Below are 24,974 nucleotides of genomic sequence, written 5' to 3'. Positions count from 1 at the left end.
GGGGAGGCCAGTCCCTGCTGTTGTGTGCCAAAGCCTGGTGGTACACCGTGTCTGTACTCCATTCCTGATGGCCAAGGTGGATAAGTGGAGAGAACCCATCCTTGTTGGGCTTTTAGTGGTGGACTGGCCTGAAGTGCAGAGTGCTCTAGACTTCTCTAAAGGAACATTTCTAATAATATTGGCTGAGTCCGTGAGGAAGAGAACTTGATCACTTTCCCCATGTCTTCTCTAGGTCAACATCGGGCAAGGTAGCCATCCCCAGAAGGTCAAAGTATTTGGTCCAGGCGTGGAGAGAAGTGGGCTGAAGGCCAATGAGCCCACTCACTTCACAGTGGACTGTACGGAGGCTGGGGAAGGTGAGAGTGGGCTTCCGATTATTGCTATTTGGAGGAGAAAGTTCTTTTCATAAGGTTTGGAGGGTAGTGAACTTTGAACCAGGAAGTTGTCCATCAGAACATTTAGTTGAATGAGCACTGTGGCAGTTCCTTGGTGGTATATCTTTGCTAATCCTTCATTCCTTTTCTAAAACTCTGATTTATCATCTTCCCTTTCTTAGGCTTGCCTTCCTTCCTTTCTCTTGCTCCCTTTAATGTATACTTTCCTTTCTTGGGTTTTCTATTGGAAATTCTCCTATTGCTTTTTTGGGTGTGAGCCTGAGCTAGAAGTTATTGCACAGGACATGCTGTTTCTTGTAAACTGGTGCTAATAATCTGCCCTTTTCCAGGTGATGTCAGTGTTGGCATTAAGTGCGATGCCCGGGTGTTAAGTGAGGACGAGGAAGACGTGGATTTTGACATTATTCACAATGCCAATGACACATTTACAGTCAAATACGTACCTCCTGCTGCTGGGCGATACACCATCAAAGTTCTGTTCGCATCGCAGGTGTGTGTTGGGCCTGGGAGGGAACAGAGGAGAGCCGACCTGCGTTCTTTTCCGGTCACTTGTGTGCATTCTCCTTTATTGTTTTTTAGCAACAAGGAAGGTGTCTTGAGAACACTGCTCAATAGTTTTCTGGTTTCTTAAAAGCAAGAAGGGAAAACAAAACAAAACAAAACAAACTCAGTACAAAGTTTTTACCACTGTCTAAAAGAAGCAAGGCTGTGTGTTGAATGTTTGAAAGCAGGGTTCTGGAAGGAGACTAACTTCATATTTCTCCCATCAAGCTTTGGATGGAAACCTAAGCAACTTCTAGATATGTCCCACTTTAACCCATTTGAAATAGGTCTAGCCTTCACCCTACAATTTTTTATAGAGAGAAGCATTTTTGAAGTATCAGGTGTGTGATCATGTTGTCAGGGTGAACAATACTCTAAAGAAGGAAATTTTGAAATCTTGATGGTTAAAATTAAGTTACATAAAAACAGGAACCTTGGGAGAATGCTCCGTCCAGTTCACTTGTCTGTCCTGGACAGGTGACAGCTTGACACATTCTGGTGGTCTATAACATTCATTTGAAGAATTATAGTCATTCTGTGGCTTATTACCTCCTGTCATCCCCAACCTTTAGCTCTGAGCTGTCCCTGGAGACTATTTCCGTCCCGCAGACCCTATACATGTTGTTGGTTTGGGTTTTATTCTAGCGAGTAATTTTTCATCTTTGATACCCAATATTTGGTGTTAAAGGCCTCAGGTGTTCAGCTTCGTGTGTGCTGCCCAGCAGCCTCAGGCATAGCGAGTGGCCTGCCCTGGCTTTCCTGATGCTAGAAGATGTGGGGTTTGCCTACAGTAACAAAGTTTGCTTACCACCTGCTGAAGTGCATTGTGTCGGGTTTTTGCTTTTGTGTTTGGGCAGAAGGCTAGGCTCTGGCCATTGCTCAGGGCCTTTCCTTCTGAGACAGTGTCTCTGCTATAGGAAATCCCCGCCAGCCCTTTTAGAGTGAAAGTGGACCCTTCTCACGACGCCAGCAAAGTGAAGGCTGAAGGCCCCGGGCTCAGTAAAGCAGGTAAGAGGGTGCAGGCGAGGCCATCAGGCCCTCTGTGGTCCAGACCTGGAGGGTAGACTTCCCTCCTCCAGGGCTCTGATGTGGCCGTGCTGCTGCTGGCCCTCCGCCATGGTAGATGGGTGCTGGGGAGCCTGTCAGACTGGTTCTAAAGTGAAACCTCTCTGTTGGCCTTGTCTCCTCACTGCCTGGTATGTCCTTCCAGGCGTGGAAAATGGGAAACCGACCCACTTCACTGTCTTCACCAAGGGAGCCGGGAAAGCCCCACTCAACGTGCAGTTCTGCAGTCCCCTTCCGGGCGACGCTGTCAAGGACTTGGATATCATTGATAATTATGACTACTCCCACACCGTGAAGTACACACCCACTCAGCAGGTAGGGTCCTGCCTGGGTCCTGCCTGCCTCTTCCCACACAGTGTCGGGCTTGGACTCCAGGGGTGAGAACTGGGAGGTGCCTCTCAGGCCCCACGTTCTCTCCTTCTGTGGAAGCATTGACCCTCAGAATGGCCTGTGGGATTCTCAGAGAACAGCCTGGAAGCCCTATCTCCATTTTGAGATTTATCAGATAATTGCAGAGTTCTTCCTATTTAGGACCTAACACCTACCCTTTCTCTTAGACGGACTCCCTCCCTCTTCTCTTCCCTCCCCTCCCTTCCGAGCTGCCTCTCAGTCTTTAATTATTCACAGAGAAAGAGCTGCCACACCTGCACTTTTCCTTACCAGTCTTTTTTAGCTTGGCCTACCTTTTTATGAGGTGTTTTAGTGGGGTCTTTTCTCAAAGAGCCAGTGCAGCCTTTAGTCTCCAAGGCCTTCAGGGCTATTAAAGGCAGAAAATGGAACTTACCATCTAGTCTGCTTTACTGTGGTTATTATTGTGATAAGAGCCTAAAAAAACACTCTCTCTGTACAAGTTCACGTTTCTTTTTTTAAAAACTTAAAAATTTCAGCCGGGTGTGGTGGCGCATGCTTGTAATTCCCACACTTGGGAGGTGGAGACAGGAGGATTGTGCAGGTTCGAAGAGACCCTGTTTCCAAATAAAAAAAAAAAGTATAAAAAATAGGTGTGGGTGTGTAGCCCGGAGGTAGAAGGGTTTCCAGGAACCTCAGTACCACCAGACCAAAAAAAAAAAAAAAAAAAAAAAAAAAAAAAAAAAAAAAAAACCTTAAAAATTTATCTTTTTTTTTTTTTTTGAGGGTTTATTTATTTAATTTTATTTTACTTTTTCGGTACTGGGGATGGAATCCAGGGACATTCGACCTCCAAGCGACACTTCCAGCCCTATTTTTTTTTTAATTTTTATTAGTGCATTATATTCATACATCATAATGGGGTAAAAAACTTGTGTGTACAGACATGTACACATCACTGCTTTAACCCCTACCCAATTCCCACCCCATTACCTCCCTGTCCCTCCCTCCCTTGCTGGCTTAGTGGTTGACTTCGATATGTTCAAGTACATTGTGTGTTTTAGAGATTTTCTTCTTCCCCCCTCCTTTCTCCTTCTTTAGGTTATCTTGTTTGCTCCTCTATAGGATTTACTTTTTCATCTAGAGTTCCTCCTATGACCCATTTCTCCCTAAATACATATAACATTTGCCATCTTAATCATGTTAAAGTGTACCATTCAAGCTATGTGCCATTTGTCCCAGAACATGGGAGGCTGAGATAGGAGAATCACAAGTTCAAGGCCAATACAAAGTAATTTAGTGAGACCCTTTTTCAAAATAAAAACAGTAAGCCAGGTGTGATGGTGCACATCTGTAATCCCAGTACTTAGGAAGCCAAGATAGGATTATAGATTTGAGGCCAATTTAGCAAGACCTGTTTCAAAATTAAAAAATTAAAAGGGTTGGGTGCATCTCAGGTGTACAGTGCCCCTGGGTTCAATTCCCCATACTGCAAAAGAAAGAAAGAAAAAAAAAAAAACTCCTAATGAGGTGTTCATTATTGTAAATATAAAACAAATACTTTTATACATAGAATATTATTTTCTCATCAGACTATTCAGTGGAAAGTAGGTAATTAATTTCTTGCTGATGGGTCTGAGGGCTGATGGGATCCTTACCAGCAAGTATAAGAACTGGCCACCTTGACATCATCCGTGTGGCCAGTTATCCACAGTCCTTAGGAGAAGACACCAGAAAGTGGCTCTGCGCACTGACCAAGATTACAAGGTCACAGTTGCTTCTAAAAACATCTTGCAAATTTTGCTTTGTCCTGCACCTATATACTTTCCTGTGTTTAGTCTGAGCCTTTAGAAAATAAGTTGCAGGAGCCAGGCGTGTTGGTACCCACCTGTACTTGGTCCTCCCAAGTCTGAGTGCTTGAAGGGCTGAGATAGGAGGATCGCAGGTTCAAGGACAGCCTCAGCAACTTAGTAAAATCTCAACAACCTAGCAACTACTAAAATAATCAACAACTTAGCAAGACCCCGTTTCAAAATAAATAAAAAGGGCTAGAGTTATAGCTTAGAGCTAGAATGCCCCTGGGATCAATCCCCAGAATCACACATACACAAAGGATAAGAAGTTGAAGGCTTGGGGACAAGGTCAGTTCCCCTGTGCCCTGAAAGGATGGCACCACCCATTGTCTTGGGTGTCCCAGTTGTCAGTCCAGGTAGAGGTCCAGAGCCCAGGTCCAGCCTCGTTGCACTAAGTAATGCTAGAGTAGGAGGCTTCTCTCTTCAGAGTCACCCCAAGGTCAGGCTCCTCCAGTTCTCTGATGGTGGCGGGTTTGGGGACTGCTTGCAGGCTTCCAGCCTCTTGGTGCTGTTTGTCTAAATGCTGGCCAGGACATATCAAGGGGCTTGGCCGAATCCTAGTAGCAGTTGAAGCCTGTAGTGTAAATGGCTCTAAGAGTGCCCCTAAGGCCTTCATGTTCTTTATTTAGAATGAGGTTTATAGTTTCATATTTGGGGCACTTGGAATTCTGCATATTTCTCTGTGGCAAAGAACACGGATGACATCTCTCCTCTCGGATCATGAGTTGCTCGATGACAGGACATCTGACGTGCTTCTTCTCATCCCAGCCCCGAGCCCCGGGCCTGGCGCCATAGTGCTCCATGTGGATTCGTGGCTGAATGAGTGCGTAGACCATGTGGTGCCTTGATTTAGCAGGGATGGCCTAGGAACATTGTAATCTGGTTAAAAAAAAAAATTGGGCTGGCACGGTCTCGTTCTCCTTTGAATTCTCATTCTGGGGAGCAGCTAAAGCCCAAGGTCAGGTGAAGGAGGCATGCCTGTGAGTTACAGTCTTAGATGTGGTTTGGAGGCCTGGGTCAGCCAGAACTCTGCCCCCAACACAGAGGAGGAGACCTGCTTTAAGGGCTGATGCCCATGGGCAAATCCTCTAATGGTATTTTGGAGGAATAACGGGCTAGAACTTTACAGAAGCAAGTGCTTGATAGATACAGAGCAGCATGGGTACTTTCTGGCCTTGGGTTGGTGCTTCCCCCTCAGTACAGACTGTGAGCTGCTGGCGTGAGGAGCCCAGGCCCTGTGGGCTGGCTTTTGCCCCCGACACCTTGACAGCCACAGCCCCTGCAGGGTTCCTGAGGGACAGTTGCGGGTGCCCGCCTGCTGGGTGGACAAGGGAGGCGCATGCACTGGATGTGTTCATCTTTCTCTGGACGCAGTCGTCAGAGCTCTCTGTGCCACTGAGGAGTAGACCTGTGGGTTGGGGTTGAGGAGCCTCCCACAAGTCAGACAAGGGCTGGATTTTATAGGAAGGTAATTATTTTCCCCAGGACTTTGCCTTTGGTTATCTGTGGCCTTAAGTGGCTAACATTTCTCTTCTCAAGCTCCCCAGCTCAGAACAGTTGGAGAGGCTGGTGGCAGCAGCTCTCTTAAATGCTGTCAAGAGCACGAGGAGTCACAGACTCCAAGTGCTGCTTGTGGCACCTTAGGAAGCCCAGCGAGCTCACGGAGCCTCACAGGCTACAGTTCCTACCTTGAAATGTCCTGCCCGCGGTGGCCATGGCTACGGGCTCTGGAGGAGCAGGTGCTGTGGCTGGCTCTCAGTCCTTTCTCTTTGGAGCTGTTGGGTTCGGGTCCTTGTCTACATAGAAGGCTCAGTTCTCAGCCGCTTGTAGCGGATAGATTGAAACTGGCCTGCAGCCAGCAGCATCTTGCTTGAATGCACAGAGCCCTGTGGGATAAAGCATCATCCATTTTCTAGCGGGGCCTCGGGAGAAGCTGACAGTGCTACAGGCACCAGAGGTGTAAATCTCTGCGGGTCCCCCTCCCTTAGGTTGTTTAATATAGTTAATTTCCTATCTGCCTTTTTGTTTTGTTAATGTCTGGTAAAAGAACATACCTGTTTTATGGGCTGAATGGGCTTAGCTGGAAGGGGACTTTTATTTCTTTCCATTAGCACTTCAGAAAAGTGGCCCGAAAACTTACAGGTGTTGGGGAGAAGGTATTTCCAGGACCCCTGGCTAGCCTGGGGCAGGGGGCTTGTGAGCACAATGAAGCTCAGAAAGACCCGACAAATCACTCCTCCCCAGTCGACTCCCAGCCCTGTTGAATTCAACCTGTGCATGTTTTACTGTGAAATATTATACCATTGAAGTATGGGGCCCTGTTGGTTTTGTGTACGGAATTAAAAGTCCTAGAAAATCTATTTTCTCTCTTCATTGATGCAGCTACCCCCCCCCCCAATTTGGCTTTTCCCTCTTTCGTTATCACAAAAGGAATGTGAGAAAGTATTCATAGGCCAAAAGCTAGACCCTTTTAACACTTGATGGATTGGGGACAGCTTTCCGCAGGGCCTGCACGCCGCGAGCCAGCTGGCTGGATCCTGTGTGTGGGGCATCAACTCTCCCGTCTACTCTCTTCTTTTCCTCTCATGTCCCTTACATTAAGGCCGGGCGATTGAGGTGAGGGGTTCTTTATCTATGGAGACTGCGGTGGGCTTCCTCAGAGCCTTGGAGTAGAAGGAGGGGATTTGGCAGACTCTGGAGAGAGGGGAGCCTTCAGGGAGCTGCCAGGATTCCGTGCAAGTAGAACAACAGCAGCACATGTGACCGTCCCTTGCCTCTGTGGCCACTGGGGCCACCAGCGAGGGGACCTGCCAATCCCGTGGCACAGCACGCCTTCACACTTCTAGAAACAGCATTTAAATCCTGTGTACTACTGTAAGCACAGTTCAGGTGAACCAGTTTGCAAATCCCTTCTGCAGCCTAGTGGCTGGCCTGATCCTCATTGCCGGGACATGGGAACGCTGGTTCTGTTTGCTTGGAGGCCCCAGGCCCAGTGGCTGTACCCATGGCCAGGGTTGGCTGTACGTTGGGTGGGGAGGTGGTGTGGCAGAAGAACGAGGGAGCGGGTTTGGGTGTCATGGGTATGAAACCCAGTGGCATGTTTACCAGGGATGTTGTTCCTTAACTTTGCTGAGCCTTATTTTGCTCTCCTGAAAACAATGGGGGAATAATAATAACAACCCTTTAACACTGTGTTGAAGTTAAATCAAGGAAATGCAGAAATGTAGCAAAATGCTTAGCATATTGTAAGGGCTTATTAAGTTGCCCCTGTTGTTATTTGCTGCTCTTATTTTATGTTTTCTCTGTCATTCTTCCCATGTGGTCAAAAGCTTAAAGAAATGTATCTAAGATGCTCTTGAGATCATGGAAGTCAAGCCCTCTGTCTCTGCGAGAAATGATGTCCAGAGGGTTAGTGTATTGGTATCCAGAAGTGCACTCTTTTTCTCTCTCTCTTTCTTGTTCCAGGGCAGCATGCAGGTTTTGGTAACCTATGGTGGTGATCCCATCCCTAAAAGCCCCTTCACCGTGGGCGTCGCTGCTCCGCTGGACCTGAGCAAGATAAAAATCAACGGGCTGGAAAACAGTAAGTGTCGGGTGGAGGGGACATGGGTCCTTGAAGATCAGCAGACATGATTGCCATTAGAGTCCTTGAAAAGAAGGAATTTGCCGGGCGTGGTGGCACAGGCTTGTAATACCCGCGCTTGGGAGGCTGAGACAGGAGGATCGCACAGGTTCCAAGCCAGCCTCAGCTACTTAGTGAGGCTCTCAGCAACTTAGTGAGACCCTGTTTCAAATAAAATATAAAATAGGTCTGGGCGTATAGCCCGAAGTAGAAAGCCTCTGGGTTCCACCCCCCAGTACCACAAAAAAAAAAAAAAAAAAAAAAAGTGAGGGCCCCCGCTTCTCTCTTTAATGCAACGCGCCTATAACAATGTCAGCACTTACTGAGGCCTGACTTCGTGCCAGCCTGATTTATCACAATATCCCCACGAGTCTAAGTGTTCCCTAACCCAGCCCTGCCAGACACAGGAGAACACCGAGGCTTGTGAGGCTCAGAGGCAAGCAGCAGGTCACAGAGCTGAATCACCCCACAGCCCTGGTTCAAACCCTAATCTGTCCCACTGCAAAGCCTCTTAAGAGATCATTTGTTTCTTGGAGAATTCCTTTTTTTTGGGGGGGGGGGGTCTGAGGATGGAACCCAGAGGCATGCAACCTCTGAGCTATTACTCCCAGCCCAGTTTTTTATTCTTTATTTTGAAACAGGGTCTCACTGAGTTGTGGAGGGCCTCACTTAGTAGCTGAGGCTGTCCGCAAACCGCGATCCTCTGGTCTCAGCCTCCCAAGCGCGGGGATTACAAGCGTGCGCCCCCACGCCCGGCTGGGGCCCTCACTTTTGCCTGAGTTTCTGGCTGTGCCATCTCTCTCTGTCATCTGAGTCCACTGTGAGGTCTCTAGTCAGGCACGAACGCCCAGCACTCAGAAACCACGACCACAGTGCACCCCCCCCCCCAGCGATCTATCCCTTCTCAGGGTTCTTATTAGGAGTCTTACTAATATAAGCTTATTTTGTTTATGTTGAGAGTTTCCTTTTTTTTTTATTATGGAAAATTTCAAATGTAAAAAGCAGAGAGCTGTGTAACATGAAGCCAGATAGACCTGCCATGCACTTTCAGACACTTCCCATGTGCTTCTAAAGTCATTTTTTTACACAAGTAATATATAAGTCCACTTTTCATCTAAAAAATAATTACAATTAAGAGTGAATTCCATTTTAACCATGGCGTCTCCCCTTCCCAAGGTTGACCAAAGTTGGTAGTTTGGGTCCTCTCCTTCTACACTGGCAATATTTATCTTGCATTAAAGATTTTCTGACATACCCATATGTCTTTAGCAAGCTTTTCCTTTCTTTTTTTTGCAAGGCTGGGTTTAGAATCCAGGCCTCTGTACATACTTTGCAAGCACTTCACTATTGAGCTATAGCCCCAACCCCAGCCTGCCTTTTGAAATCAGCAGCAGTCTTGGAAATCGTTCACAGCTGGATCCCCTCGTTTGGTTTAACTGCTGGGGCCCATACAGCATGCACCTCGCCGGTGCACATCCACAAGGATGCCGGGGCTCCAACTCAGCTGCACCTCCATCCTCAACCCACCCCAGGCCAGGCCTGCCACGTCCCCATGAGGGTTTCTCTTGGGTCTCGGCAGTGCCTTCAGTGAGCTCCTCCGTTGACCTCTTACCCAGAAGCACAGCCTGTGGACAGGGCCAGCTCCCGCTCTAGAGGCCGCAGGGCAGGAGCTCCATATGCTGGTTTTCGTGGCTGGGGCCGGGCCGGCCAGGGCGCGCATATGCACAGTCTCTGCCCAGCCCTTTCACTTATTTCCTTGCTATTCCTTTCCCCAGGACACATAGAGTTTTGACTCCAGAACAGGAAAAGCATGATGCTGATTAGGAAAAGCTTTTTTCCCCCGGGCACATGGAGTTCCGGGACTCCTTTATTGTGGTCCAGCAGCGGCGGCATGGCAGTCCCTTCCTGCCAGAGTCAAGGCTTCCCTGGGCAGTGGCTAGATCCTGTGTTCCCAGTGCTTTTGTTTTGATTGAAGTCCTTTCCCTGTTGTTGTCAATTGCAACACTTGGGTTTCCTGCGGACTTGCTTTGCAAAGACCTTTGGAAAGCCAGCGGGAGTCAGTTCTCAGGATGTGCTTCAGGGCCTCTGCTTTGCCAGCTCTGAGACTTAGGCCTTCTTGGGAGGAGGTGTGGCTGTAGGATTGAAATTTCTTGCCAAGAATTAGTAAATAAACTATGGATGGACCTATGAGGGTGCTTTGATATAAAATGATCAGCAAAAGTAAGTAAGTAAAAGAGAAACAGTGTTAGGTTATAACTTCCTGATCAACAGAGCAGATTGTAAGGATTAGATAAATTTAGACTTGAGTCTCCATTTTGTGGCCTAGTGGATATGCCACCCTGGACAAGTTACTTAACCTCTCTGAGCCTCGGTTTCCCCATCTGCCAGGACAATTTGTTAATAATAGACACCTCATGGAGTTTGGTGAAAATCAAAAGAGATAGGTGGACATGGTGGCGCATGCTGTAATCCTAGTACTTGGGACGCTGAGATAGGAGGATTGCAGGTTTGCGACCAGCTTCAGCAACTTATTATTGAGACTCTGTTTCAAAAAAAAAAAAAGCTGGGGGTGGGTGTAGCAATGAGGTAAAATGTCCCTGTGTTCAATTGACAATAGCAAAGCAAGCCAAACAAACAAAACAACAAAAAAGAAAAAGGAAATAATGCTTTGTATCTGTGCCTGGACTATAAATAATGGTACCATTAATAAATGGTAGCTGATAGTTCTATTAATCATTATTTTTATGCTAATTGTTATTGAGGCTGAAATGCAGTTATTCTCTGTTTTGGTTCTTTTCCTAGGCATCAGCCATTGCTTCTTGTAGAGGCTGAGGTTAAAGCCTCATGTCCAAATATTCATCACTCTCCACTCATGATGGTTCTTGCTGTTGCAAAGGGGCAGTTCACCTGGGCACAGTGGTGCACACCTGTAATCTCAGTACTTGGGAGGCTGAGGCATGAGGATCATGGGTTTGAGGATAGCCTCAGCAACTTAGTATGACCCTCTTTCTCTCTCTCTCTCTTTCTTTCTTTCTCTCTTTCTTTCTTTTTCTTTCTTTTTCTCCTTCCTTCCTTCCTTCCTTCCTTCTTTCTTTCTTCTTTCTTTCTTTCTTTCTTTTTTTTTGTGGTACTGGGGATGGAACCCAGGGGCATTCTACCTCTGAGCAACACCCCTAGCCCTACTTTTTAGTCTTTTTAGTTTTTGAAACAGGGTCTCACTGAGGTGCAAAGGGCTTTGCTAAGTAGCTGAGGCTGTCCACGAACCATGATCCTCTCGTCTCTGCCTCCCAAATGCTGGGATTGCAAGCGTGTGCCACCACACCCGGCTAGTATGACCCTGTTTCAAAATAAAAAATAACAGGGCTGGGAATGTAGCTCAGGGGTAGAATGCCCCTGTGTTCAAACCCCATTACTAAAAACATAGGGGCAGCTTGTCACTTTGACTTGTTCCTTTTCTCAGGGGTCGAGGTTGGGAAGGATCAGGAGTTCGCCATCGACACCAAGGGGGCAGGAGGCCAAGGGAAGCTGGAGGTGACAATCCTGAGCCCCTCTCGGAAGGTGGTGCCGTGCCTTGTGGCGCCCGTGGCGGGCCGGGAGAGCAGCACAGCCAAGTTCATCCCTCGGGAGGAGGGGCTGTTTGCCATCGACGTCACCTACGATGGACATCCAGTGCCCGGGAGCCCCTACACAGTGGAGGCCTCACTGCCGCCAGATCCCACCAAGGTCAGCTTGAATTTCTGTTCCAGAACTTGTTCCATTGCTGTCAAATATGACACTACAGTCCTTCTCTGGTCCTGCCTGACAGTGACCTTGAAATATCATTTTGTGATGAAACTCAGTTCTCAGAGGCTGACTGTCCACCTCTATGTCCACGTGAAGCATCTCTGGGCAGCTGGGACACGCTCTGCTGTCTGGCTTGGAGACTTTGGCGAGGGATTCCCTGTCCATGTCCCTCTTCCTTCATTTGTTAGTGTAATCATGGTAATTCATGGTCTGAGGACAAGGCCTGACATCTGGCTCACAGACTGAGCCGGCTGTGATTACATGACATAAAAAGGTGCTTCTCTTCAACATTTCTACCTCATAGCCCTCACTCAGGAGTTTTGGAGTTGTTTTTTTTTTTTTTCTGGTGTTCTGAATGGTGTGAGTCTATAGAATTGATCTAAAGCTGGGCCTGGTGGCGCATGCCTGTAATCCCAGTACTTGGGAGGCTGAGATGGGCAGATTGCAGGTTCACAGCCAGCCTCAGCAACTTAGCAACACCCTCCATAATTTAGTGAGTCCTTGTTTTAAAATAAGACAGGACTGGTGTGTTGTTCAAGGGTAGAATGCGCATGGATTCAGTTCTCAGTAAAACATGCATACATGCACACACACACACATACATATTGACTTAGTTGTTTAATCAGACTTGAACGCTTTATCCCTACCTCTTATTAGAAGCAGCTTAACTTTTTGTTATGCAAAATGTATTGAAGGAGGTATAGCAGGCCCTGCCGCCTCCAGTGATAGCCCTTCTGTGAGCCCTCAACCCAGGAAACCCAGAACATAGCTCTCCTTTCCAGCCCTGTGGTTCAGAAGAGCCAGGGATGGTGGAGAGTGGAGTGTTGCGGGAGGGACTGCCATCTCGGCTCCTGCTGCCAAAGGGCCAGGTCTGCCTTTGCCTTCAAGCTGCCGCCGCGTTCCGAGCCTTTGATGGTGTGGCCTGCACTGTGGCTCTGAGTCACTGGGGGTGTGTGTGAAAGTGACGCAGTAGGCCGGAGAAGGACCGCTTACCTGAGGGGCCCTTCGTGCTGGCTCAGCCCTGGGCATAGAAAGCCGGACTGGTTGAGCAGCCATGCCGCTGCCAGGGGAATTTGACTTTTATTCTTCTTCAATAGGTGAAGGCTCACGGTCCCGGCCTTGAAGGTGGCCTGGTGGGCAAGCCCGCCGAGTTCACCATTGACACCAAAGGAGCTGGCACTGGAGGCTTGGGCCTAACCGTGGAAGGTCCATGCGAGGCCAAAATCGAATGCTCTGATAACGGCGATGGAACCTGCTCTGTCTCCTACCTCCCCACGAAGCCTGGGGAGTACTTTGTCAACATTCTCTTTGAAGAGGTCCACATACCCGGGTCCCCCTTCAAAGCGGACATTGAAATGCCATTCGACCCCTCTAAAGTTGTGGTGTCAGGACCAGGCCTGGAGCATGGGAAAGTGGGAGAAGCCGGGGTCCTCAGTGTTGACTGTTCCGAAGCAGGCCCTGGCGCACTGGGCCTGGAAGCCATCTCGGACTCAGGAGCTAAAGCCGAAGTCTGTATCCAGAACAACAAAGACGGCACCTACGCGGTGACCTACGTGCCGCTGACCGCCGGCATGTACACGCTGACCATGAAGTATGGCGGCGAGCTCGTGCCCCACTTCCCCGCCCGGGTCAAGGTGGAGCCCGCTGTGGACACCAGCAGGGTCAAAGCCTTTGGGCCAGGAATAGAAGGAAAAGGTGGGTTTCATTAAAAAGGAGAGAGAGAGAGAGGGGCTGGGTTGTAAGGGCCACCAGAGACTCCCAGGGCAGGGGTGTGAACACAACCACCCACAGGGGCCAGGCAAGGTGCTTAGCTGTGGCCTCTCCCTCGGGGAGTGGTTGTGTGGTGACGGGTGAAGGGGGGAGGGGTGCCCATTGCCTTCCTAGAGGCTGCTCAGCTGCCCGGCCCTGTTTCTCTTTCTCCATGGGGAACAGGGTCCAGCTTTGTCAGTAAGTTTTCCCAGTTTGTGCCAAAGTCAATAATCTTGATTTTTCTATAGAAACAACACATTTCATTGTTGACACTTTGCTGGAAAAAAAAAGTTTAAATTGTGATGGTGCTAGGAACACACGTGTTACACATAGCACAGGTCTGCCTGTGCCCGTAACTTGTCCTGGAGTGAGGGTGTACCATCACAGGCTAAGACCAGACTGGAAGGAGAAGAGATATTTCTGAGTTTGAGGGTCAAAGAGAGTCAAAGAATCCAGTTTTCCGCTGTCACTGAGGTTAGGTTTAATGTGTCCTAGTGCCAGAGAGCCCTTGGGTTTCTGGGGTTTGCTACAGGGTCAGAGGTGTTGGTGACACTCTGATCTCTGGGTGCACTCTGCAGATGTGTTTCGGGAGGCTACCACAGACTTCACGGTGGACTCGAGGCCCCTGACCCAGGTAGGGGGTGAACACATCAAGGCGCACATTGCCAACCCCTCTGGAGCCTCCACGGAGTGCCTTGTCACAGACAACGCTGATGGGACCTACCAGGTGGAGTACACGCCCTTTGAGAAAGGTGAGTCGCCCTCTCTGTGGATATGACCCTGTTCAGAGCTATGCTTGGCCATTTCCTCCTGGTGGCTGGTGTTGACCCCTGACCTCTGTGCTGGCCCTTCTCAGCAAAGGTCACAGGGAAATTTGAAACTGTCCTCCCCAATAAACCACCATTTGCTAAGCGCCTGGCTCATATCCCTTGAAGTGGGCTAGGGCTTAGCCTCCACCTCACCTGAGCAGGTAGGAGGGTGATGTCATGACATATAGGTTCATTTGTGCAGTTTTGTGGTATATTTTTTCCCTGAATGTTATTAGGAATTTTAAAAATTTTCGGTAAAGCAGCATCAAGGAAAAACTAAAGCAACACACATTCCCATTACCTGAGTATATAATCCCTGTAAATATACATATTTTATATATATATACACACACACACACACACACACACACACACACACACATTCATTTTTTTTCCCCTGTAGGTCTGGGGATGGAACCCAGGGGCATTCAACCTCTGAGCTATACCCCCTGCCCTATTTTTAATTCTTCATTTTGAAGCAGGGTCTCACCAAGTTGTGGAGGGCCTCACTAAGTAGCTCGAACTGCGATTGTCCCGTCTCAGCCTCCCAAATGCTGGGATTACAAGTGTGTGCCACCACGCCCGGCTGATTTTTTTTTTTTTTTTTTTTTTTTTTTTTTTTTTGGTGGTGTTGGGGGTGGAATCCAGGAGCATTCTACCTTCAAGCTACAACCCCAGCCCTATTTTTTATTATTTGTTTTGGAACCGGGTCTTAGTTGCAAAGGGCCTCACTAAGTAGCTGAGGCTATTTGCAAACCGTGATCCTCCTGTTTCAGCCTCCCAAATGCTGGGATTACAAGCCTGCACCACCATGCCCAGCTATATTTTCGATTTTTGGTAGATGAATATTGTTTTCCATTTCATGGGCTTCCCATGGTCTATTGGTTGATGCTGGATGGTTTTCTCAAGTTAGGATAGTATGCTTAGAATGACTGACTTGAACATGGCCATACTGATTTTTTCTTGGAGTGTAGTGGTACAATACATTATGTATAAATAGTCTACATTTAAAATTTTTAAATTTATACCAACAATACCATTTTTAACTTGTTCCTTTAATATAACATATTATAGCACACAGACTTTGTCAGATAACCCACTGAAATAGAGCATCATTTTTAACAGGTGATTGTGTACAAATATTTCTTTCTGCTTGTTTTGAATAGGTCTCCATGTTGTGGAGGTGACGTATGATGACGTTCCCATCCCAAACAGTCCCTTCAAAGTCGCTGTAACTGAAGGCTGCCAGCCCTCTCGGGTCCAGGCCCAGGGTCCTGGATTGAAAGAGGCTTTTACCAACAAACCTAATCTCTTCACTGTGGTTACCAGGTGGGCAAGGCCCTCAGTTCCTCTACTGTACCCAACATATGTGTTACGGTCTTCCAGCTTTTGGCGAAATTTATTTTCATGATGTGCAAGAGACATTTTATTCTCTAGAGACTTATGTTACAGAGAAAGACCACATATAATAACTAAAGAATATCAAAAACAGTTTGAAAATAGTCATAAAACTGCTGAGCAAATAAGGAAGAGTAGAAGCACCTTGATTTGAATACAGAAGTGTATGGCTAAGCTCATATATAGATGGGATGTTGGAGCCAGGCGTGGTGGCGCGCGCTTGTAATCCCAGGACTTGGGAGGCTGAGACAGGAGGATCACAGGTTTGCCGCCAGCCTCGGCAACTTAATAAGACCCTTCGCAACTTAGTGAGACTCTGTTTCAAAATAAAGAATAAAAAATAGTGATGAAAGTATAGCTCAGAGGTAGAATACTCTTGGGTTCAATCCTCAGTGTCACAAAAAATAAAGAATAAAATAAATATTCCTAATAAATTTGACTACAAAGGCAGTTTGAGGGGTATAGCTCAGTGGTAAAATACGTGCTCAGCATGTGCAAAGCCCTGGTTACTGTCCTCGGCAAACCAAACACCACAGGCATTTATCTGCATTGTATTTGCAATCTTAACCAATGTAATTAGATAAGAAAAAACAATGACAGATAAGGAGTCAGAGCTGTATCATGGTGTACTATTGAGAAATTCTTTATGTGAGAGGTCTTATCACATTTGTTGAGTGAGTCTGGTTGACTAAATAGGATCATTACTTACAGAGGGGTTTTAAATGAGTTCTGGCAGTCAACAGATTAGGATGGACTCTGCACGTTTCACTTTCCTCCATTCTTTCCAGGGGGGCAGGAATTGGTGGGCTTGGCATAACAGTTGAAGGACCATCAGAGTCGAAGATTAACTGCAGAGACAACAAAGATGGCAGCTGCAGTGCCGAGTACGTCCCCTTTGCTCCAGGAGACTATGATGTCAATATTACTTACGGAGGAGCCCACATCCCTGGTAAGCTATCCCTTAAACGGGAGCTCAAAGAATAACTGACTTTGCATGAAAATAAATTTGATTTTGTTTATCTCTGAGTAGGAAAAATCTGGTACAGCAGCTACAAAGGGAGGATTTTCCTGAGGGCTACATTTATTTCTAAGAATATTCCAATTCCCCGTAGAACCAGCAACATGGACAGCAAGCATTGACTTAGGAGTTTGGGCTGGAAATGGTTGTTCATATGTTGGTGAATCTAGTTCCTGATTGAGGAGAAACCAGTTTTTTAAAAAGTTGAAAATCCACTCTATTTTGTGTTTGGTTCTTGTTCACCTTACATATATGTTCACCCCCCCCACCTCTTTACATTCATTTTCCTGGTAGCCATCAGAAACACACTAATTCAGATTTCTGTATATTCTTTTCCTATCTATTTAGTAATATTGCACACACTCAACCATAAAATAGAATTTCTCATCCTTAGTACTACTGACAATTTGGGCGGGCTAAATGCTTTGTTTTGAGAGAGCTGTCCTGTGCTTTGTGGAATATTTTATCATCATCCCTGGCTTCTACCCACACTAGTTGCCTATAGCAAACTCCTACCACCCCCCTACCCTCATTTGTGGCAACCAAAATGTCACTGTATATTGTCACATATCCTTGGGGGCAAAATCATCCTTGATTGAAAACCATTGCTGTAAAGTTTGAAACCACACAGAAACATGATGTCTGGGCATGGTGGTTCAAAATAGGGCTGGGGATATAGCTTGGAGGTAGAGTTCCCTGGACTTAATCCCCAGTACCTAAAAGAGAGAGAAGCAGGGAGGGAGGGAGAGGAAGAGGAAAAGAAGAAGAAGGAAGAGGAGGAGGAGGAAGAAGAGGAAGAAGGGAGGGAGGGACATAAGTAGAGAAGGACCTCCCTGTAGGCCATAGTTGTGTTTGCTTACTAGAATGATCATTTCCCCCTCTCAAAGAGTGTGCAAGTGTGTGCTGTGGTATGGGCCTGAGCAGCTTATGCCCTGTCTCAGGGGCGGTGAGAAGAGAGCAGAGCCCCATGCCGGTTCTTCAGTTGTGGGAAGAACCTTAGTGGTTCATGTCATTTCCTCCCATAAGCCAGTGTAATGCTAAGAGGGAGCGGGTGGGCTGCAGGACACACCATTGGGTTTCTGGATTGACTCCCAGGAAGCTGTAGTGACCACTGACATACTCTTCTGATTCTGTCCCCTTTCCTTCTTACTACGTGCAAACGTGCATGCAGTTCACGGTTATTCTTTTCTTTCTCATGGATCTGAAAGCATTGACATTCACCTCAAATTAATTCTACTCAGTTGTTCACTTAAGTTATCCAGTGTGACAGCTTTCTCCTCAAGCCTGTGCTGGCAGCCTATTTAGTAGAGATATTTTAAGTTACTCTTCACCCTTCTAGGGGATTTCAGCCATGGGCAAGATAACTCTCTAGCATTTATGCAACTGAAACTTGGGTAAGGAAAATGGATCTCGGTGACAGGATAGAGTCCTGTGTCCCTTTTGGAATTTTGAAAGAGAGCTGAGCAAGCCCCCAAAATGAACTGAAGGCTGTTCCCTGGCGAGATGATGCTGTGGCCCTGACCAGGAGGGCGGCAGTGGAGATGAGCTAGCTGTAGCAATAACAGAGATGTTTTGACTCCGGGGAAATCGCTGGTGCCATGAGCCTCAGGACTCCATTGCAGAGGAATGAGATTGTTTGGACCCCTAGGGCTGACCTTTGAACATGAGGCAAATGGATATTGTTGAGGATGACGACAACAACCACCAAAAAAAAGTCCCAGTTGGAGTTTTCCCTCCAGAAGTAGATGGGGTCTCTTTGTGGTTTGGACGGTTACATGCCAGTTCTGAATCAAGTTTCTCTTGAGCTCCAGAACTGTCCCAGGCAGAGAAATTTAGTATGGTATTCGTTATTATCTGAGTGTCAAGCTCCTTAGCTGAGGTCTCCTAAGATACTGAGACATTTAGTGGCCTTCTAGCTTCTAATCTGGTTTCTTGGGAATTCTGGGTTGTTTAATATGAGCCCAATTTTTCCTGCCCTGGTACAAACCTCTAATGGGGTTTTATTCAAAGTGTCCTGTCTCACTCCTATGGTTTATTGGTTTCCTGTGGTGGTCCCCCTGTGGTCTGTTGGTGGTGGCTGCCTAGACCACTAGATTGACAGGGATTCACAGGGTGTGGAGAAGAAGAGGTGCCGGGATCAATTGGTGATGTCTGCCTGGGGCAGGGAGCAGGAGACTGCCTGACAAATAATGCTTGAAACCTGCCAGCTCCCACCTAAGTTTATCTTCTTTTTGCCTGTTCTTGCTGGGTTCAGACAACTTCCAATTGAGACTCTGACTGTCCTGACATTGAAGTCCTGAACTATCACGTTGTAAAGTAACCAGAGTGGGAGCACTGCTCTGTCTTTGTTAGGGTCAGCCTTTTAGTTCACTTAGCTGGAAAACTGGCTGCTGTTAAAACCCAGGGTCTTGGTGTTTGCTGTGGTCTTTGTTACTTACCACACCTAAATCTCCAAAGTGTAAGCTTTCTAGGGCACCTAACAGAGAGTCTTGGGCTTCTATGGCAGTTTAATACCTGGCTTTGCCAGGTGTCATGGAAGTGGAGGACTCCTGCACAGGGCCAGGGGTGTGTGGAGCCCTTGATAACAGACTTGGCAGCCTGGGGGACGCTGGAGCTCCTGTTTCCAGAGAGATTCCTGTCCTTGGGGAGTCCCATTAGGGTTCCCAGCTCAGCCCTTTTTCCTCTGTTGGTGCTTCTCTCATAAATCCTGATCTCTGTATTCTCCCTGCTCATCAATCTTCTTTTTTTTTTTTTGGTACTAGGGATTGAACCCTGGAATATTCTTCCTTCTAGCTACATCCCCAGTCCTTTATTTTAATTTTGAAACAGAATCTTGCTATGTTGCCAAGGCTGCAGTCCTACTGTGTCAGCCTCCTAAGTGCTGGGATTACAGATGTGGGCCATGGCACCAGGCACCATCAAATAGTCGGGAGCCCTTCGGTTCTCCCTTGGGGTGAGCCATGCAGCAGCACCACACCTTATTCTCAGGGAGAAGCAAGGCTTCACCAGTTGGCGGGAGAACCAAGGAGCCTTGTGTGTTGGGGAGGTGCCAGCTCTGTTGGAGGGAAAGGAGTCCAGGGGGCCCTTGGACCGTTTGTAGGAGAGAGGTCGAGTGTGGCCTTCCAGCCCTGCTACCCTTTCTGGTCCGCTTCACTGTCCTGCCACCGCTCAGCTCCTCCTTCAGTTCCTCTAACAGCTTTTTCTGCACCAGTACACATGCTGGTCACTCTGCTGGAAGCACCTGTCCATCTACTTCCCCTGGGTGATAGCTGTTCTCTTTCTCTTATGTCTCAGCCTGTATATTCCTGGAAAGCTTGTTCTTTTCTCCTGCAAACAAGGTTCATTGTCTCCCATACATGCTACCTCATACATCTCCTAACATATGTGACCTAGGCTGTTAGAGTGACGTGCTTACCTGGTCCTTCTGCACTGTGGTTTCCTTAAGGGCTGTCAACCAGTGCGGGCCATGCACCTGGCACAGTGTCTACATGTCTAGGTGCCCTGCACAATTGTGGACAACAGTGAGTGTGTGCATACACCGAGGAAAGAGGAGCTGCCCCAGGGGAGCAACAGTGCAATTCTGAGGGTGTACAAAGCAGGTCTCCAGGTGCAGCTGCTCAGAACCCCATGACCTCTTTTCCAGGCAGCCCCTTCAGGGTTCCTGTGAAGGATGTGGTGGACCCCAGCAAGGTCAAAATTGCTGGTCCTGGGCTGGGCTCTGGTGTCCGAGCCCGTATCCTGCAGTCCTTCACGGTGGACAGTAGCAAGGCCGGCCTGGCCCCACTGGAAGTAAGGGTCCTGGGCCCACGAGGTGAGTAAGCATCCTGCCTCCCTGATGTTCACCTACCTGGGTATGAATAGCTGTGACCCAGAGCAGGTACTTTGCTTTTGACTATGATCATGAACATAGTATTAAATTTCTTTGCTTTATTGCTCATAATCTAACTAAATAGAAGTTCCTGCTTAAAAGTAGGCAGGCTTGTTATTTCTTCTGGAGTTTGTGTCCCTCCACCCTTAATAACATCTTCCTAAATTTCTTTTTACGATTCACTTTTCAAGTAGCTAGCTGAAGCAAGTCGTGGATGGGCTCTTACACATAAAACTGGTGCTGCTGCTTGAGCATTGCAGCACTTGTGAAGCTGCAGAGTGGTCAGGCTGTGTAGAGGGGTGTGGGTAGGAGGTGATAACTCTCCTTGAGATGCTTCCATGCTCGTGGGGACATGCTAGAACCTTTGAGGATGCCCCATCTACAGCTTTATCATCATCTCAGCACCCTGGAGATGGAGAGTCTCTTAGGAATGAGTTTTGGTCATTGGCCCCTTCCCTGTTGGCAGCCTGGAATTCAGGGTTGGTATTGCCAACTGGTCATTTGGGGACAAAGCCCTGGAGCGTGTGCCTTGTCCTTTTTCCCCAGTGACCACATTTTCTCTCCCAGCATTTATTTGTTTGTTTGTTTTTGTGGTACTGGGGGGTAGAACCCAGGGGCTTTCTACCTCTGGGCTACACTCCCAGCCCTATTTTATAATTTTTTTGGAAACAGGGTCTTACTAAGTTGCTGAGAGCCTCAGTAAGTAGCTAAGGCTGGCTTTGAATCTGTGAGATCCTCCTGTCTCAGCCTCCCAAATGCTGGAATTCTAACCGTGCACTACCATGCCTGGTTCTTCTCCCAGCATTTAAGACATGCCTATCCCCAAGATATGTGGCAGTGCACTTAATTTTTTTTTAAAGAATCTAAATTTCTCCCTGTGGTGTGTTTCTGTCTTGCAGAAGTGCCAATTAGGGCCTTCCTCCTTTGAAGAGGAACCTTCTCCTTAATGGGGTTGAGCGTGAGGTTAGGCCCTTTGAAGGTTAGGGCAGAAGTGGTTTGGGGGAAATGAGGTCATGGGGCTAGATTCTGATTTTGTGAAGTTACTGAGCCTCAAAACTCTGTGTGTGTGTGTGTGTGCGCACGCTTTACTTAGATATCTTATTCTATTATGGAGAACTCCCAAGTAACAGCCTTTCAATTTTAGCTGATGAGGTGGATTCCCAGTCATGGCGCAGCCCCTTGAAAGCCATTTCAGAGTTCTTTAAAGGGGACCCGAAGGGTGACTTTATGGAGACAGGTTTGCATTTTCCCTTTGGCTGCTGCTTTAGATTATGTAACCTTATGCTTCTTGCTGGCCCCACCTCTAAAATTGGCCTGACCTGCCTCGCCTGCTTTACTTAATGAGCATGCCATGCTTTGATTAACCTCCCCTGCTGCTGACCCATCCCTGACTCTCGCACTCAGAGCTGGGACCTGGGATCCATCGCCCAGGTGCATGCCTTGCTTGTGCTTCAGTGTAATCTCTGAGCATCCCCCACAGGCACCCCACCGATGTCCCCTTTCCCCATGAGATTGGCCTCCTCACCTGCTCAGTCCCCACACCCCAGTATGCTGGCACCATGGTGGTCTTTGCTCAAAGATGGCCCCAAGTCTTGACTGGCCACTGGTTAATTTTGGTTGCTCAGGGTTCTGGTCTTGTTGGCACTGTCTCAGCTCTAGAGTAAAATTGCCACATCGCAAGCATGCCTAACCAGCTTGAAAGGGTATAGCATGTCTGCAACATGCACCTTCACCATATGCCCTGCAGCAGCAAGCACGGGCAGTCCTCTTAATTATACTCCAGGACAGACTGAGTGTACTTTAGCCAACACAGAGCTAAAGCTGGCTCTTGGGGTTCACTTCTGTAACCATGAACTGAGATCCTGTGATATCCTAGGCCTGTGATTATGGCCTGCTTGCCTTTGTGTTACTCATCAGTGGAAACCAGTAGCTCTCGGGGATGGATGCGGTTCTGTTTCAGACTCTGTTTCAGGCCGGGGGTGGGTGGGGTCGGGGCAGGCAGCCACTCAGCCCTCTTACCTCCACCTGCAGGTCTGGTGGAGCCGGTGAACGTGGTGGACAATGGGGATGGCACACACACAGTGACCTACACCCCATCCCAGGAGGGGCCCTACATGGTCTCAGTTAAATACGCTGATGAAGAGATCCCTCGGAGGTAAGTGCCGCCCTCGCTTGAGGAATGGCCCTCCAGCCCGAGCCCACCCACCTGCAGGGCTGGCAGGCGCTGCTCTTGTGGCCCAGCCCCTCCAGTCCAACACTCATCCAGTCAGAAAACTTACCCAGAATCTGCATGGTCCAAACACGTGTTATATATTGGGCTTGGCTGTTCTTCCTTTCATCTCTGTTTATTTTATTTATTTATTTATTTATTTATTTATTTATTTATTTATTTATTTTAGTGTTTGTCATACTGGAGGTGGAACCTAGGGGCTTTTCTACCTCCGGGCTATACTCCCAGACCTATTTTTTTTTATTTGGAAACAGGGTCTTACTAAGTTGCTGAGAGCCTCACTAAGTAGCTGAGGCTGGCTTCGAATTTGTGCAATCTTCCTGTCTCAGCCTCCCAAGTACTGGGATTCAAGCATGCACCACCACATTCCAGCTTTTAAAGATGAACTGAAATTAAGAAGTTGAGGATCTTTGGAAAACAAGGAATATATGCGTTTACCAGAGGCTTCCATTTGGGATCCCTGCAAGTAGTTTTCTAATTAAGACAAAGGTAGTTTGCCGCTTCACTTGAGAGTTTGGTTGACAGTAAACGTTCTCAAAGGATTTTGGATAGCTGCCTTGTTCCCTGTTTCTATTAATATTTTAAAAATTAAATAAACTCTTCACCTTTGGCATAACCTTCAAAGTTTAGTTTTGTAAAACTCTTTATATCTGAATAGAATTCCATTGTGTGTATTTCCCATAATTTTGCAATCCATTCATCTGTTGATGGAGACCTGGGTTGGTTCCATATTCTGGCTATTATGAGTTGTGCTGCAATGAACATGGGTATGCATATGTTACTGTAGTTCTGATTTCATCACCTTTGGAAAAATACTCAGAAGTGGAATAGCCCTATCATATGGTGGATCCATTCCCAGTTTTCTAAGGAATCTCCACACTGATCTCCATAGTGGCTGAACTAGTTTGCACTTCCACCAACAGTGTAAAAGAGTTCCTCTTTCCCCATATCCTCGCCAGCATTTGTTGTTATTTGATTTCTTTATGCTTGCCACTCTGATTGGGGTTAGATGGAATCTCAGCATAGTTTCAATTTGCATCTCCCTGATGGCCAATGGTGTAGAACATCTTTTCATGTATCTATTGGCCCTTTGTATCTTTTCTTTTGTGAAGTGTCTATTCAGTTCAGTTGCCCATTTCTTGATTGGGTTGTTTGTTTTGCTAGTGTAGAGTATTTTGAGCTCTTTGTATATTCTGGATATTAGACCCCTATCAGAGTGGTGGCTGGTAAAGATCTTCTCCCATTCTGAATAAAATCATGCCATTCGCAAGAAGATGGAAAGATCTGGAGAACATTATGTTAAGTGAGATCAGCCAAGCACAGAAAGAGAAGGGACATGTGTTTTCTCTAATATGCCCAAACTAGGGAGCACTGGGGATACCAGAGGGACTCCAGATAATATAGGGGAAAACTCATCAAAGCTAGAATGAAGAGGAGAGGAGAGGAAGAAGGCTGAGGTTGATTAAAGGAGGAGCTACACCTGAATATGTTTAAAAGTACGAATGTAGCATGGTTAACCTGGATACTCATTGTTGGAAAGGGCGGGGAGGGCACCAAGCACAGTTCAAATGTATACCATTTTCACTATTTCCACATATAAATAAAAAATAAAAGCTAAAACTTGCAAAGAAAACTCTTAACCCATAAGATAGAAAAATTATACTCATACCCTCCATAAAACCATTATATACAGAGATTAATTACATATAGCTCTAGCTATGTAGAAATACAAAATTTAGCCAGACAGGGTGGTGTGCTCCTGTGGTCCCAATACTTGGGAGGCTAAGCCAGAAAGATTGCAAGTTTGAGGTCAACCTGGCAATTTAGAGAGATGCTGTCTCAAAACTAATGAATGGAAGGAAGAAAAGAAAGAAAAAGAAAGAAAGAAAGAAAGAACAAACTGGGTATAGCTCAGCAGTAGAGTACCCCAATGTTTATACCCCAGTACCAAAAGAAAGAATTACATAATTTATAAATTACATTTGTATATTGCTTTACTAATATACAAGAATTTTGTGCTACAAAAGCATACTAAATACAGGATAGGAATAAATATAAACTGGGTGTGGTGGCAGACGCCTGTAATCTTAGTACTTGGGAGGCTGAGACAAGAGGATTGTAGGTTCATGGCCAGCCTCAGCAATTTAGCAAGGCCCTCCTCTAAACTTAGTGCAACTCTGTTTCCAAGTAAATAAAATAGGTCTGGGGGTGTAGCTTGGAGGTAGAATGCCCCTTGGCTTAATCCCCAGTACCATAGAAAAAGAAAAAGGAAGAAATACAGATATAAAATAAG

The 24,974-nt window shown here is 47.0% G+C and overlaps 1 protein-coding gene across 4 annotated transcripts in view; it reads left to right on the top strand.

The window, feature by feature from the left end:
- The window catches only part of FLNB (filamin B), a gene marked incomplete at both ends in the record, with an annotated part of 168,218 nt that overhangs the window by 107,422 nt on the left and 35,822 nt on the right, over positions 1-24,974 (top strand). For 3 of the 4 annotated variants that reach the window (XM_080715995.1, XM_080715994.1, XM_080715993.1), the window contains 12 exons: positions 233-356; positions 725-885; positions 1,856-1,946; positions 2,149-2,318; positions 7,670-7,787; positions 11,287-11,549; positions 12,707-13,304; positions 13,937-14,110; positions 15,334-15,496; positions 16,354-16,514; positions 20,227-20,394; positions 22,483-22,606. In XM_080715995.1, coding sequence (XP_080572121.1) covers positions 233-356; positions 725-885; positions 1,856-1,946; positions 2,149-2,318; positions 7,670-7,787; positions 11,287-11,549; positions 12,707-13,304; positions 13,937-14,110; positions 15,334-15,496; positions 16,354-16,514; positions 20,227-20,394; positions 22,483-22,606 — 2,315 coding nt within the window. Of the gene's footprint in view, positions 1-232; positions 357-724; positions 886-1,855; positions 1,947-2,148; positions 2,319-7,669; positions 7,788-11,286; positions 11,550-12,706; positions 13,305-13,936; positions 14,111-15,333; positions 15,497-16,353; positions 16,515-20,226; positions 20,395-21,595; positions 21,689-22,482; positions 22,607-24,974 lie in introns of all 4 variants that reach the window. The other variant, XM_080715992.1, reaches the window with a different exon arrangement.

The sequence above is a fragment of the Muscardinus avellanarius genome, assembly GCF_963383645.1.
Source record: "Muscardinus avellanarius genome assembly, chromosome: 18".
Classification (NCBI taxonomy): Eukaryota; Metazoa; Chordata; class Mammalia; order Rodentia; family Gliridae; genus Muscardinus; species Muscardinus avellanarius.
Note: the sequence above shows the minus strand (reverse complement) of the source record. Positions and strands in the feature narration are given on the sequence as shown.